The sequence below is a fragment of the Cetorhinus maximus genome, chromosome 6, assembly GCF_964194155.1.
Source record: "Cetorhinus maximus chromosome 6, sCetMax3.hap1.1, whole genome shotgun sequence".
NCBI lineage: Eukaryota > Metazoa > Chordata > Chondrichthyes > Lamniformes > Cetorhinidae > Cetorhinus > Cetorhinus maximus.
In genome coordinates this window covers 33,734,775-33,749,245 of record NC_135884.1, presented here as the reverse complement: position 1 = coordinate 33,749,245, position 14,471 = coordinate 33,734,775, and the positions used below count along the sequence as shown (strand labels likewise).

The 14,471-nt window shown below is 39.4% G+C and overlaps 1 protein-coding gene across 5 annotated transcripts in view; it reads right to left on the bottom strand.

The window, feature by feature from the left end:
- Positions 1 to 1,036: 1,036 nt before the first annotated feature.
- appl1 (adaptor protein, phosphotyrosine interaction, PH domain and leucine zipper containing 1) overlaps positions 1,037 to 14,471 on the bottom strand; it is a 48,747-nt gene continuing 35,312 nt past the window's right edge. For all 5 annotated transcript variants that reach the window (XM_078543537.1, XM_078543538.1, XM_078543539.1 and 2 more), the window contains 10 exons: positions 13,539 to 13,595; positions 12,027 to 12,118; positions 11,351 to 11,533; positions 10,579 to 10,631; positions 8,931 to 9,105; positions 8,801 to 8,837; positions 8,447 to 8,593; positions 5,891 to 5,941; positions 2,660 to 2,749; positions 1,037 to 2,286 (listed from right to left, as the gene is read on the bottom strand). In XM_078543537.1, coding sequence (XP_078399663.1) covers positions 2,134 to 2,286; positions 2,660 to 2,749; positions 5,891 to 5,941; positions 8,447 to 8,593; positions 8,801 to 8,837; positions 8,931 to 9,105; positions 10,579 to 10,631; positions 11,351 to 11,533; positions 12,027 to 12,118; positions 13,539 to 13,595 — 1,038 coding nt within the window. In that variant the 3' untranslated portion in view covers positions 1,037 to 2,133. The remainder of the gene's footprint in view (positions 2,287 to 2,659; positions 2,750 to 5,890; positions 5,942 to 8,446; positions 8,594 to 8,800; positions 8,838 to 8,930; positions 9,106 to 10,578; positions 10,632 to 11,350; positions 11,534 to 12,026; positions 12,119 to 13,538; positions 13,596 to 14,471) is intronic.

Sequence of the window (14,471 nt, the reverse complement as noted above, 5' to 3'; positions counted from 1 at the left end):
ACCACCTCAAATAAAACCACATTATTACAAAATACAACATGAATCAACTAAAATCTCATACTACTGCACAATACGTACTTTTAAAAATTTGTATAAAATGTTTAACTGAAGCAATGATGGGCATGGTGTAGAATTGTGGAACAGATTTGTTGGAATATGGAGGAATATTTACTCTAAAGCTCAACCAAACTATTTAAAATTTTTCATTGTTCACAGCTATTTCGCAGTTGTGAAAGATATCCTCAAAAAGGTAGTAACTAAGGATAACATGTGACAGCCAGAGAAATAAAGCAATTGTCGGTGTTCCTAAAAGATCCACCCCTCGCCCTGATTTTCCAAAAATATATATAAAATATAGTGTATTGCCCATTCATCCAATCTTAGAATTAAATTCAACATAAATTAAACACAAAATAGTTGCCAAACTGTGAATCTGGAATAAATGGTTAAAATCAATTAGTACCTTGGAGGTGGCTTAATTCAATTTGAGCAAAGTTATTTGATGGCATCAGGCCAAATTGTATTCCACTTTGACTTCACAAAACTGAAATCAAAATGTTCTACAATAGATCAGCTATAATAGTTTTAATATTATGTAAATTCAGTTCAATAAATCCAGCTGCACCAACCAACAGTCTGCACTGTTACCCCATAGCCTGTTCAATCTCAACTGGTGTGTTATAGGTGTAAGGCTTATAAACTGTGATCCAAAGGAAGTATTTCACCATACCGTAAAACACATTCTAGGGATTTCATTAACTGTATAAAAGATAACTGTACATATTTTAGAACATGATTCACTTCTTAAGTAGAGCACAGCATACTCAACTATAAAGCAAGTACTAGTAAAGGGGGAAAAAACTTCCATTCAATTTATCAAAAGCACTAACTACTTCCTTCATATGTTATAATTTTATAAAAGACACATAAGGGATCTATTAGTAATTAAAAAAACCATGAACAGGCTAATGTAGGTATGTTAGCTCTCTCTAAACACACATATACACACAATATAAAGATGAAATGTATAAAATATAGAATACATAATTCCTTTACTTTCAAAAATTAAAGTTTTCAAATAAAAAGGCAAAGATATGTAGAAGAGTTAGTAAGCAACCTGTTGCAGTTCAAAATGAAACTTTATACAGTGCTTTCTCTATTGTTTTCCCTTATTACATGTTACAGTGGGTTACGATAGGCAAGCTGCAGATTGAAAGGTTTTTAAAAGCTTCCATCACACTTGGGTTGAGCAGCTTAGAGCAATTTTTACAAATTAATTTTTATATTAATTCTTTTAGTGATCCTAATGTTTTTTATAACTATATTCCTGTGATTTTGGCCTGAATTTTGCAGTTGTAATGATGGCAAAACTGTCAGTGTTTGTCATCATTACTCTTCTGAAATTGACAGCAACTTCTGGCGTCCACACATATGCAATTGACCATGAAAATCCAGAAGTAGTTGTAAATGATTCTATGATCTTCCATAGGGTGCACTGACAAAGTCCTGGTAGACTGCAATCAATTGGAAATCACTGCACCAATGAAAACCTCCCCTTTTACTCTGCAATACCACTGTTAAAAACCCCCGAAAAAGTTAGACCTTATTAATGAAATGTAACTAGATTTTTAAACGGCATACAAAGTCATAACAACTGCTGAAGAACTTCTCTGCAGGAAAACTGATTTTATATTTGTGTAATGCCAAATCTTTCCATTTTGATAAAAAAAATTCCACGTTTTTAGATACATTAAAAAAATTATGATATTATAGTTTCCAATGCAGATGTCCCTATCACTTATTTCACTCTCCATAAAATTTTATTTATAGTGAAGAATAGTGTATTTTACTTCCTGATTTGCTAGCTGAGAGAATAGTTCAATGTGATTGGCTGTTTATCCTGTTGGCACCTGGAGGTTCCCATGACTTGGCACTAGATTCAAAATAATGTCAAGAAAGGGGAAATCTATGTCAAAGAGATCACTACAGGCAACATTCTTCGAGTCAGGGGCAACTATTTCATTTTGCTGCTGACTGCAAAATCTGGGCTTTTATTGGGTGCATATCACCTGTTGTTCTATGAATACAAATGCAACCCGATTAACATTTTCATCTTTTTCCATTCTCAGCACTTTAGGCTTCCAATTCCTTTTTCTTCTTTCCATCATCTCCTGCGTCACTGTCTTCTGACTGGCTACTATTACCCAATGGCACAAACTGGCCCTCACCACTGGTCTGGTTTGGTCGACTGGATGCAGCTATTAGGCGGCTTTGTTCCTCTAAATCCTGAAAACAACATTGTTTTAACATGATCAGTTTCTCATTTACATTGAAGGATGATGTTATAAAATGGCGTTTTGAAAATTCTAATTAATAACTAACTGGATCTCATGCCTATGAATAATATAAATCCCTAAGACACTGAGGGTAGGAGACCTGATGGCTGCCCTCACCTGCCATATTTTTACTTAAACTTTGTTGCACTCTGAAACTGAAAAATATTAAAAATTGAGTTATTGACACAAAGCACTTAGTTCTGAAACTATCTATAAAAGTGCATGTCTGTTCAAACCTGTATTAATGTGTCCTATCAAACTAAATGCGAGCCAAAGTGCTAATAAGAAAGATTTGACTGCATGTAAAGTTGGTTTCCTTTTACCTTTTCAATCTGTTTTTGTTTATTAAGTTCCTTCAGTTGCCTTTCCTTTTCTCGGTCAAGTTCTCTTTGTTTATCTGTGGTTCGCCGATCCTAATACAACAGATAGCAAAGCATTTATCGTACTGTAAACAGGTTTGCAAATGTCCAAGTGAGTTAAAGCAACCAATCAAGACTTATAGTCTAGATATTTAATGACACCATGCCTTTTTTCAGGGACCCAAGCCTCCAATACAGGGGAGCAGGAAGCATGCACTTATTAAAATCTGGAAGTGTGCCACTGGTAGCAAAAGAATAGGCATACAGCACCTGAAGCAGGTGTTAGGGCCCTTTGTCCAAGCAAAAAAGGGCTCCACTGCCTATTTGAGGCTCCTCTTCCAATATTTGTTTGCCTGAGGTAGGCCTAGTAAAAGGTCTAATGCAGGTGGCCCTTAGGACCGCTGTAGGATGCCACAGATAAGGTCAATTTAAAAAAATCTTGATTGAGACAGGAAAGGTATACGAGTTCCACTTCAGGCCTGAAGACTATTGCAAGTCACTAGTTGCCCTCTGTATAATGTAAAGTTTAAAATACAAACAGATGACAGTTTGCTGCCGTCATAATTAACTTTACTGACCTTGTGAGGTAATTGAGCTTCTTCCTGTACTGGGTGGGGAGGAGGAGGTCGAACCCTGTGAGTTAGGGAGTTGGCACCTCTTTCCACATGGTCCAGGCTGTTGAGTTAGAAGGTCTTTGTCTATCCATTTCCACTATTCCATCCATCCAAATTTCATTAAAAACAATATTTCTGTCATTCTGAGCAGTTTGCTGCTGTCTTCTTACTTATACTTGTTTGAGCCATGTGTTCACCTTCCTGAACACTGGTTATGCTTTAAGGACATTTCAACTTTAAATAGTGCAGCCATATACTCAAATGCTGCCTCTGCCACCCCACCCCCCCACCTCCAAATGGATTTTCCAGACCTCCCAAGCGCATCACACCATTTACTGCTGGAGTAACCCAGCAATTTCAAACAAGCTGATCCTGTAGTTTCTGGCAGGGTCAACACAGAAACCATTCCTGCAATTCCTGCTCTGCTATATTTCCTTTGATGGATCATGGGAGTCAATGTTGGAACTCTAGAGTTTACTGTTCCTTTACTAATTTCGAGCAGTATTAACCTTTTCCTGTATTTTATGCATGCTGTATATTTGCTATCGCGTATAAGGGAGGAGTAGCACCTGTCACAGGCAGACTTGTCACATTCTGTGGCTCATCCTGTATTGGTCCTTGCCTTCACCCAGCTCTCAGCTGTGGCTCCAAGTGGTTGTTAGTATGCAACAATGGCCACACCCCGGTAAACCCCTAAAACTGGTTGGCCAAACCAGGTGAGGGCAGCAGTCGGATCTCCTACCCTTTGCGACTTCAGGATTTGCCTCCCCTGCATGTAAAGACTAATTCCGGTGGACTGGGAGGATGAGACCAATCTAAGGACCAATGGTTTTGAAGGTGGGTCAGCACTGTGTTGTGGAACACAGAGCTCACCAAAACACAAATGATGTTGTGGTCACCCACTGCATCCGTATCTATCTCTAGCCATCTAAACTTGCCACTGGACTAAGATAGGTCAGAATGAGAGTGAGAGGCTGATGATGCACAACTCTCCCTCACTATAATTCAATTCATACTCAAGTCATGTTTATTTGACATAGTCAGCTGTGAGGACCGTTGGAAGGTAATGGAGAAATTCGGCTGACTAAGAAAGTCATCACGGTGGTTTGACTGTTCCATTCTTGCATGTGTCCTGGATGATGGTGAGCCTTCTGAACTATTCCCAGTCACCAACAGAGTTAAACAGAGCTGCACAGTAGCACCAACACACTTCAGCATGTTTTTCTCCACCATGCCCCAAGGCCTTCCATGATGGTGACCCTGGCATCAGAATCAGATATCACATGGACAGGAAGCTGCTCAATCTGAGACAACTTCAGGCAAAGACTAAGGTCTCCCAGGATATACTTTGTGGTTTCCTGTTTGCTGATGACTATGCACAGCTGGTTCAGAGCTGGACATGCAATGTGGCATGGATGTAGCATGTGACAACTTCGGTCTTACGATTAACACAAAGAAAACTGAAGGAATGTACCAGTCTACTCCAGAAAAGTCCTAGCTCAAGCCCAGGTTTCAGTCCATGACCAGAACCTGTCAGCAGTGGATAAGTTTACTTATCTCGGCAGCGCACTCTCTCATGTTGTCTATATTGATGACGAGACACATGCAAGAATTGCCAAAGCAAGTGTCGCCTTAGGCAGACTTTGAACATTAGTCTGGGAGCGAAAAGGAGTAAGTCTGCCTACCAAATTGTAAGCCTACGGATCAATAGGCCAGCCCAAATTGCTCTACACATACAAGACTTGGACTGTGTACTAGTGTCATGCCAAGAAGCTCAACCACTTTCACTGCGCTGCCTTTGGAAGCTTCTGAAGATCATATGGCAGGATATTGAGGGGCTGACATGCCAAGTATCCACACCAGATTGAGGCAATCACAACTGTTGGGCTGGTCATGTAACCAGAATGCCTGACAATCACTTACCAAAGTGAATCTTCTATAGAGAGCTCAAGTCTGGGGTACAGTCTCATGGCAGTCAAAAGGTGTACTGCAAGGGCACTCTGAAGGCTTAGGGGTTTTGATATTGACTGAGTCTGGGAGAAGTTCACTCAGGATTGCTGCACCTGGCACAATCAAATGAAAAACGGTGCAGCCTCTTTCAAAAGCAAGCGCATATCAGAGGCAGAGAGAAAATGCAAGGTGAGGAAATCCCAAGCCAGCAACTTGTCCTAAACTCAATCGCCTGTGGTGTCCTGTCCTATTTGCAGAACCTTCTGGGCAAAGGTTGGCCTTAGCAGTCACCTACATACCCACTGGAACCCTACCAAACACCCCATGATGAAAATGGTAATTTTCCTCTCAAAGGACAAGCAAGGGAAAAAAAAATCTGCTGCAACAACAACGTATACTTATATAGCACGTTTAACATAATGAAATGTCCCAAGATGCTTCACAGGAGCATTATAAAACAAAATGTGACACCGAGCTACATAGAGAGGTTAGGTCAGATGACCAGAAGCTTGGTCAAACAGGCAGGTTTGACAAAGTGTTTCAAAGGTGGAAAGGAAGAGAGAGGTGGAGAGTTACTATAGGTTCAGTGTTAAAATAGGGCTGGCAATTAAAGGAAATCCATTAGGCTTACCATTTCTGAATGGAAAGCAATCTGTTTGCCCAGTCCAACAGAATCGCATATCTAAAAAAAATGACATAATATTCACAACTACGGAATACACTGCTTTGATTTACAAATAAGAATTTACTTTAAGATCAATTCTAACACATTTTATAACTGTGGTGTATCTAATGCTGTTTAAAGTAGAGAACTTTAACCATGGTTAAAATTCAGTTCAAGGGTTGAACAGGATACCGTGATTTTGACCAGCAAAGGGGACAGAACAATGGTGAGGGTAGGGAATTTGTAGTGATGGCCAATGGCAATGGCTTTGGTATTCCCAATGTTTAGCTGAAGGAAACGGTGTCTCAAAGACTGAATATTGGGGAAGCATCCTGACAGTAGAGGAGAGGAGGGGTTAAGAGACGCAGAGGTCTATGTCATTAGCTGGCCCCATATTTGCAGATGAAGGAGGCGGCAGTTAGGAATGAATCAAATTAGAGTCCAGAGATGATGATATGGAGGGTAAGCAGAGAATCAATTGCTGGAGATGCTCTGGCTTTGATTGGATATGTAAAACTGGAACCAACCGAAGGCTATTCCACTAGGCTGGAGAAGGATGGTATGGTTGACTGTGTTAAAGAGGTCAAGAACAACACAGTCACAGTCAGCTGAATTTTTAGGCCCTGATAGAAGCGGGTACAAAGGCAGGTGGGTGTGTAAATTTCACTCTGCTGGCTGATGTGCCAAGACCCCAGCTCTATTCTGTCCCCCAGCCATTTTCCTGGAGGTGGGATGAAAGGTATGTGGCTGGACTGCCCACTCGTAAGCAGCAAGTAGCCAACTGACCTTTCTAAAGACACATTAAAGCCTTTTGTTGGAGGCCGACTGGAATTTTCCAGTTAACCAGGTCCCTGAAGGTGTCAGGGAACAGGACAGCTGCCTGGAGGTGATCTCTCGGCAGCAGACCAGGCTCCCGCTCCAAAATGGTGACCCAGCTACTGAGGGAATATTTTACATTAAAGTTGAAAAAGTTGGAGGGAGGGTGCCTCAGTCTTGGGGTTCTTCAGATTTACCTGAAAAGGTAGTCTGATATTTCTTTATGTCTGGGAGGGCCTCCTATTGGGGAAAATCACTGTCCAGTGACTGTTTCCCGTATTATACCGGCTTCTGAACCCCATTTGACCATGTCGACAGGGTCCCAAAACCCACAAGTAAAATCCTGCCCAAGGAATGAGGGATATCAAAGATGGAGATGAAGAAGTGATTGATCAAATCAACATCTACAGAGGTATTGTGGTGAGTGGAGAGTCCAAGCAGTTCAGGATTTGAGAGTACAGTTACAGGTGATTTGGGGGAAGGTATGCTTCACAAGGGCAGCTGTAGAAGAAACTGGGTAGGAGGAGGGGTAGTGAAGGATACAAGAAAGTATTCATGATAGCCTTGTTGACAATCAAAGCAAGAAGAGGTGGAGAACTCAGGAAGGTGATCATAAATATGAATAGCAAAGTTTTTATTGAGAAAGCATTTTGGAAAGAAAAGAGAGGCAATGAATTCAGAGAGGGTTCACGGGGAACTGGGAATGATACAGAAGCCTTCAAGCATGAAGTACAGAAGGATGAGGGAAAGAGGGCAAGATATCTCAAAGTTTGGTGGTAGGCAACAAGACTTTTAGTGCTCAAAGGTGGTGCCAAAGGAATAGGGGTAGAGGCAAAGGTATTAATTAGTGATAATGGCCATGCTACCACAGAGTTTTGGAAAGGCAGGTGGTGGAAAATATAGCCAGTCAGGGATGCTTCAGTTAGGGGAAAGGTGTCTCAGCAGTAAACCAAGCTTCAGTAACAGGCAGGAAGTCAATACAATCATCCACAAGGTTGTTGATGGTAAGGGTCTTGTTCATGAGTGAGTGGACATATTGAAGAAAAATGAGGAGGGACAGCAATTGTTGATCCATTGGGAGAGAGTCAGGAGGCTGAATGTGGGGATGGTACCAATGACACAGGAAGGAGCCCAGTGAGATTAGCCCCCGGTAAGCAGGTTTGGCAGGCAGGTCAGTGAAACAGGAAAGTCGGACAGGCGTATTTACTGCTCTTTAAAAGCAGAAACTCCTGCTACAATAAAGCCGAGAGGGGCACAGAGGATGGTTATTGACTCACTCGGGGTTAATCAATCCCATTAGAGTGGTGGAAGAGAATGAAAGTTAAGCAGCAGTAATGGGTTGAGGGTAGAGGTGAGGGTGGGAGTAATTGAGAGAGGAGAAATGATTATATGTTATGACTGGGTAAAGTAGAGAGATGGTGGGAGCAGAGATTAGCATGAAAGAGGCTGATAAAAGGATATAGGCTGTTGAAATGCACACTTATATAGATGCAAAATAATTTCCAGGTTAGATATGGAGATTAAATGAGACAAGACAGGAATGAGAGTGTGCAGTCTATGGTCACGCAACATATAAATCAATAATTAAGACCAAGTGTTCTGAATGATGATATAATAATTGAAATTTGGTTTTACTGTCAAGTTGATGGTATTGATTTACTTTAAAGCTGAAGAGGAAACACTATCACAAGAAATACTCCTTCAGACCTTTTCTCCCTCGTTGTTTGATTCAAACACATAGCAGACCGAGATCGGTCGTCCTTCTATTCTGCCTCCTCCTGTATGCAGCACAAATCCGAAGAGACGTTTGTTCTCTTTGTGAGTTGCACAAAGAACCACATTTTGCAAAGGGAACTGCAACAAAAAAGCATAACATTGAGAATAGGCTCAGTGAAGGTTCTGCAATGCAGGAGTTATGGATCATTATACAGAAGCAAAACAGGAATACCTTGGATATAAAACTGTTTTATATAGTGAACTAGGCATGAGCTTGAAAATACCAACATTCATAATCTTTTTCCAAAAATATTGATAATGACAGTTAATAATTTTAATACCTACCATCAAACGTGTGACTTGAGTCTGAGGATCAATTAATCTAAAATGTAAAGCAAATTATAGTCAGCCATATATATACTTTAACTGGTCAAAGACAGAAAACAGTTCTGCAAACCAACAAAAAAGAACTTACTTCAAACAGTCACCGGTCACTAGTAAATGCGATTCAGTCATCCGAAAGATGTTATGTATAGCACGGGCGGCAAGGATCTGACGCATTGTCTCGCAAATAACATCAGAGGTTTCATTTGCTTTTACTTCCATTGAACCAAGGAATCTCACAATAAACAGCTGATGAAGAATAGACTCTGCACCAGATATTAGAATAAAAACATCAATCCGTTTCAGTTGGTACAGTTCACTTTATATATGCATGGAATCAAAGGGTAAAAATAAAGGAAATAGAATCAATGATCAGTGTCAAGTTAGGTTAGGTCAGCAGCTGTATTCTAAGGCAGAGGTATTACAGAGCTTAAGCTACACCATCTCTGTAATGCATTTCTGAGAAGCTTCAATCAGTTGTACCAGTGACATTTTAATTTACCACATGCTTTATTCTTATGACCAGACAGTAGAATCTGCTACCTTTAAAAGGAAATAGCTTAAAATGCAATAATAATAATCAAACCCATCACAAAAACGAATGTGTCTAAATCTACCCAAATGTTGTTAAACAAATATATTATAAATATGAATTGAGAAACTGTGACAACAGTAAACCTTAGAGATGCTTAAACATAATTCTTAATCCTTATTGTTCCACAATATGTAATGGATAACATGATTAGCACTACTTGTTAGATTCTGAAAATGTCACAGATCCAATAAAGAGAATCAGTGTCTGCAGAGCTTTGTTGATTGGCGTGGACATGATGGGCCGAATGGGCTCCTTCTGTGCTGTAAACGTCTATGAGTCCCAGAATATTATGCTGCGGGCACGCGCCCGACACGCCCAAGTGTGAAATGACGTGCGATGACATCAGGCATGCGTCCTGATGCCATTACGCAGTCTCGCGATGTTTCGTTCAGCAGGCACGTGCCGGAGTTGGCTGCGTGCCCGCCGATAATTAAAAGGCCCATTAAGGCCACTAACAACTGCATTAACTTGAAATTTACGCTGCCTGTCCAACCTAATGGTTGGCGGGCAGGCAAAAAGGCCAAGCAGCTTTTATATTTTTTAGGAAACCTCATCCACGAGTGGGATGAGGTTTCCTAAAGCTAACACACATTAAATAAAAACTTAATTTAGGAATTAAAAACATGTCCACAGAGTCACATGAGATGGGACACGTTTTATTAAATTTTTTACTCTTTATTAACTTTTTTAAGAAGCGCTTCAATCTCCGAGGCAGCTCCATGCCTCGGAGATTGAAGCGCTCTTTTGCGCGCATGCACAAACTGCACACCAGGCCAGGCTCTCCCTCCTCCCCCTGCCTGCACTGGTAGCGCTGAGCGCTGCTGCTCGCGATCCACGCTGGGGTGAGCCTTAATTGGCCCATCCGCATGAAATCACGGTGTGGAGCCGATCACGGATGGCGGTCAACTTCACAACCGCCCCCGCCCGAGCCGAAATCCTGCCCTATGAGTCTACTTCTCAGGAGTAAATAACTTTTACATAGCAAATGATGGCCATTCTTATGTATATGTGGAATGACCTAGGCAGATGAGAGATGACTATCACTAATATGATTTGATTAATCTAAAGTTTATCGCTGTAAATTCAATGAGGGAACAATCATTTGTAATTTTTCTTTTTTTGCCACAGAAACACTGCACCTTACCTTCAGATTCTTCTGTTTTTGGCTCCCCAGATTCTCCAAATGGATTTGTCCGTCTAGCGGAAGAATTACAAATAGCAAAACGTCTGATTACTTTTAAAGGAACCATTTTTCTTCCTCTTTTTCTGTCAGGTTTGTTTTCCTTCTTTGCCTGAAGGTACATTTCTATGGGCACCACTCTAAGACATGTCCCAAACTTATTTTGAGCCTAAACAGTGAGTAGCTGTGGACGGTTCCACTGAAGAGGACATCACAGCCAATCTTGACCTCATCATTTATCCAGAATCCACATGCCCACTTCAGTTGAGATTGCTAGATAGTAACCAGAAACAGGGTTCTCTGATTTTTTCCCCCCAACTTTCCCTCATCCAGGATGCTCTGGTCAATTGCAGTGCTCCTTTCACTGCCTTATTAAGATTACCTAACTCAGTTCAGATTGAAGATCAAACCTTGGGATTCTTATCTGTTTGGCTGAGCTACTCACTGCATGAAGGAGCTGGACTGTAAGAGAAACATTTCAAACCTAACGATAGAATGGAATTTCTCAATATAAAAAGCTCTTGTGCCATGTATCAAAGTACGAATATTTCAGTATGTTCTTAATCCAATGATGTCGTTGAAACATCCTGAACTGATCATATTGCCATAATGAATATATAAGAAAAACTTCTAAATTAAACACAAAGCCTTCAGCCTAATCAGAAGACTTACCCTCTTACTATTGATCTGCAAAAGTTCAATAACACTCAGAAAACCTTGCACATGTTTCACTTACCTGGTACCTTGTCCTGAAGTTGTTGCTTGGTTAGGCAAGTCCTCACTGACAGAAGAAATTATGTCAAACTGAATGGGTGTGTCTGGGGCAACTATTGAATCCAGTGACACTGCAGAAAGGGCAGCAGATTCTGATCCAAGGGAGCTGGAACTGTTTGTCCGAGAGGGATGAGGTCTGCTATGACTGTTCCATGAATATAAGTACAAAAAAATTGAACCTTTTTGCCAGGTTGCTTGAAATCAATATACATCTTGTATTACATTTTTTTTAAAAAAGGCAACTAAGATACAATACAGTAGGTGAAATATGGTGATAACATAGCTCAATGCAGTTTTAAGTTAGTTTTGGAGGAGTAATGATGGTGAATGCTGACAGCTTCACTGCCATTACTACCACAACATCCAGGCTAACATGTTTATTTATATCAATTAAAGCATGACTTAGAAGTTTCAGAGTAAAGAACAGTTAGGTGTGTGATTATTTTTTCCCAATAGAAAGCAGCTAAATAGTTCTAGAATTCTGATGAAGGTCTATCGACCTGAAATGTTAACTCTGTTTCTCTCTCCACAGGTCTTGTCTGACCTGCTGAGTATTTCCAGCATTTTCTGTTTTTATTTTGTATTATATATGTTTTCATTCTGGAATTGAATTCTGAAGAGGTTTAATTTCTGCTTACATTGTAGGCCTTGAGATTTCATGCCTCTGTTGAAATGAAGGGGAAGGTGTAACAGCCTCCAAAGCAGACTGGTTTACTCGAGCAGCCAATTCCTGTAATAAGAACAAAAAGTAGCTTATTGTTTTATTCTAAATGCTGCAAGTTTCCATAACACCAAGCTCACCAGTGGACAATGGTGAGCAATGCCAGTAGGCAACAAAATAACTGCTGCCTGCCAATAAGACAGGACAAATAGAGAAGAGCTTTAAAGTTTTCAGTGTGAAAGATAAATTATGCAGTCAACTACAAACTTCAAGTTACAGAGATGATCAAGTTTCAAACAAATGCTTGAAGCTGAATACTTCAGAATTTGCTTTCAGCCATTTCTGTGCTCACTGGATCCACAAATGACTGCTACGGCACTCAGCTGTAGAGAACATTCCTGTACAGTTCGATACAATTTGCTTCCATATACTTAGCAAGTTATCCAATCTATAGGACTATAACTGTGCTGCCTTGGCAATTAATTATTCCACTGATTATTGAAACTTTTTATTATATAGTCAGCACCTAGGGTTGTTTAGTAGCTCACTCAGTAGCCTGGTGAACTCAATTTGCATTTTTCAGCCAAATGTTGTTTGTCCCAAAAGGACAAAAGATACAGCATTTTTATGGAATGATGAAACAATCATTTTTTAGTATAGGATATGAGCAGACTCAATCAACTGCATAATATTTCAGAATATCAATATCAAATGGTTCCATTTCTTTAATATTTTTGGTGTTTTACATTTAGCAAAACTTGGCTTTCCTACAATTCTTCATTCAGGGCCAACCTGCGATAAGAATATCCCTGCTTGGACACAGATCTATTACTAGCAGGCATACAAAAGTTTACATGATATTTGCATTAAGAAAAGATCCTTTCAAACAGCTGATGCAGAATATTCCAACAATTGCTTAGATTTTTGTTTTTATAATCATCAATGTAACTTATATTAGTGCTCTGAAATGAAATACTTTCATATTTAGCAACAATTCACAATGCTAAGGCCTCTTGTAAAAACACATTGCAGCATGCTTATAATATAACTGTTTTTGGGAATACTCGGTGTTGTGAATTGTTGCTAAATATGAAAGTATTTCATTTCAGAGCACTAATATAAGTCACATTGATGAGCATAAAAATGATTTTTTTTTCAAAAAAACAGCCAAACATCTTCAATTGATTTTAAGGAGTAAGGCATTTGGGTCCTTTGAATTTTATATAGCAATGCATTTGTTAAGATGTAAGTTTCCCAATGAAGAATCAATTTTCAATAAATTCAAGTTTCCAGAGGTTATGGAGTGGCTGTGACAGAATTACAGATTTGAATTAACAGAAGTGATTTCACATAAATAATTGGAAAAGAGATCCTGTGAATTTAACAGCTTAAGGCATGCTTTGAACTCAAGAGCCTATTGGAACTTACTGATTCTTTCATTTAATTAATGCAAATAGGAAATATCAGTCACAGTAACATGTAATCTTACTTCTGGGTTTTCGCTGAGATAGATGCGTTTGGAAATGTTATTGATTGTTGCAATCCACTGCAAAACAAAATTAAGCTAAATGAACATTTTTATAATATGCATGATCTAGACAATAACAAGCACAGTATATTCTCTTCCCATCACAGAAGATGGATATTTTCTTATTAATGAAGGCTACTCATCAAGAAAAACACTTTCTATTCCATGGATACCATACATTTAATGCTAAAATAAGCATCTGTGTACTGGCTGCTAACATAATAGCGGAATCAATATATGGCCCAGGAAAGAGTTAAGACAAATCAACATTTTTACTAATAATCAATTGTTTAGGCATATGTTACATCAAGTGAATGGCAGTGACACAAGGTCAGAGTTTTAGATATTAAAAATTCAATAGGGCTCTCACTCATAGCCTTCCTATCAAGAGAACACCTCGATGCTTTTGCATGGGTAATTAATCTCCTGCAGTGATGTTTGCCGTTTGCTGGATAGAATGTTTTATAAGGACAATGTAATATTAAGCATTGCACAATATATTACTCCAGTGGCAAGATAAAGTTCCTTTTCAGTTCAAAAAGTCCAGATAGAGTACACAAAGCCTCAGGTCATTCAGTTTAATAGCAATTTGCAAATTAACTTGTCCATACAACACAGTGACAGTTTCAACTTTCGACGAAGTAGTGCACAGCATTTTGAAGTTTTCTACATTTCTAACAAAGTGTGATTTTTGTGTGCACTGGAATACTGTTTCTAATGCAGCGATACAGATTTTGCAATGATTAACATAGTGCAGTGTGTCATAAAGCATTATAACATTAAATGGGTCTGATAACAATAGGGCAATTTTCAACCTTTTGCTCACCACTTTCATTGTTACTTCTTCAATTTTTTCTGTCTGCTTTGCTTCATGGTGTATGTAATATTTTAGCA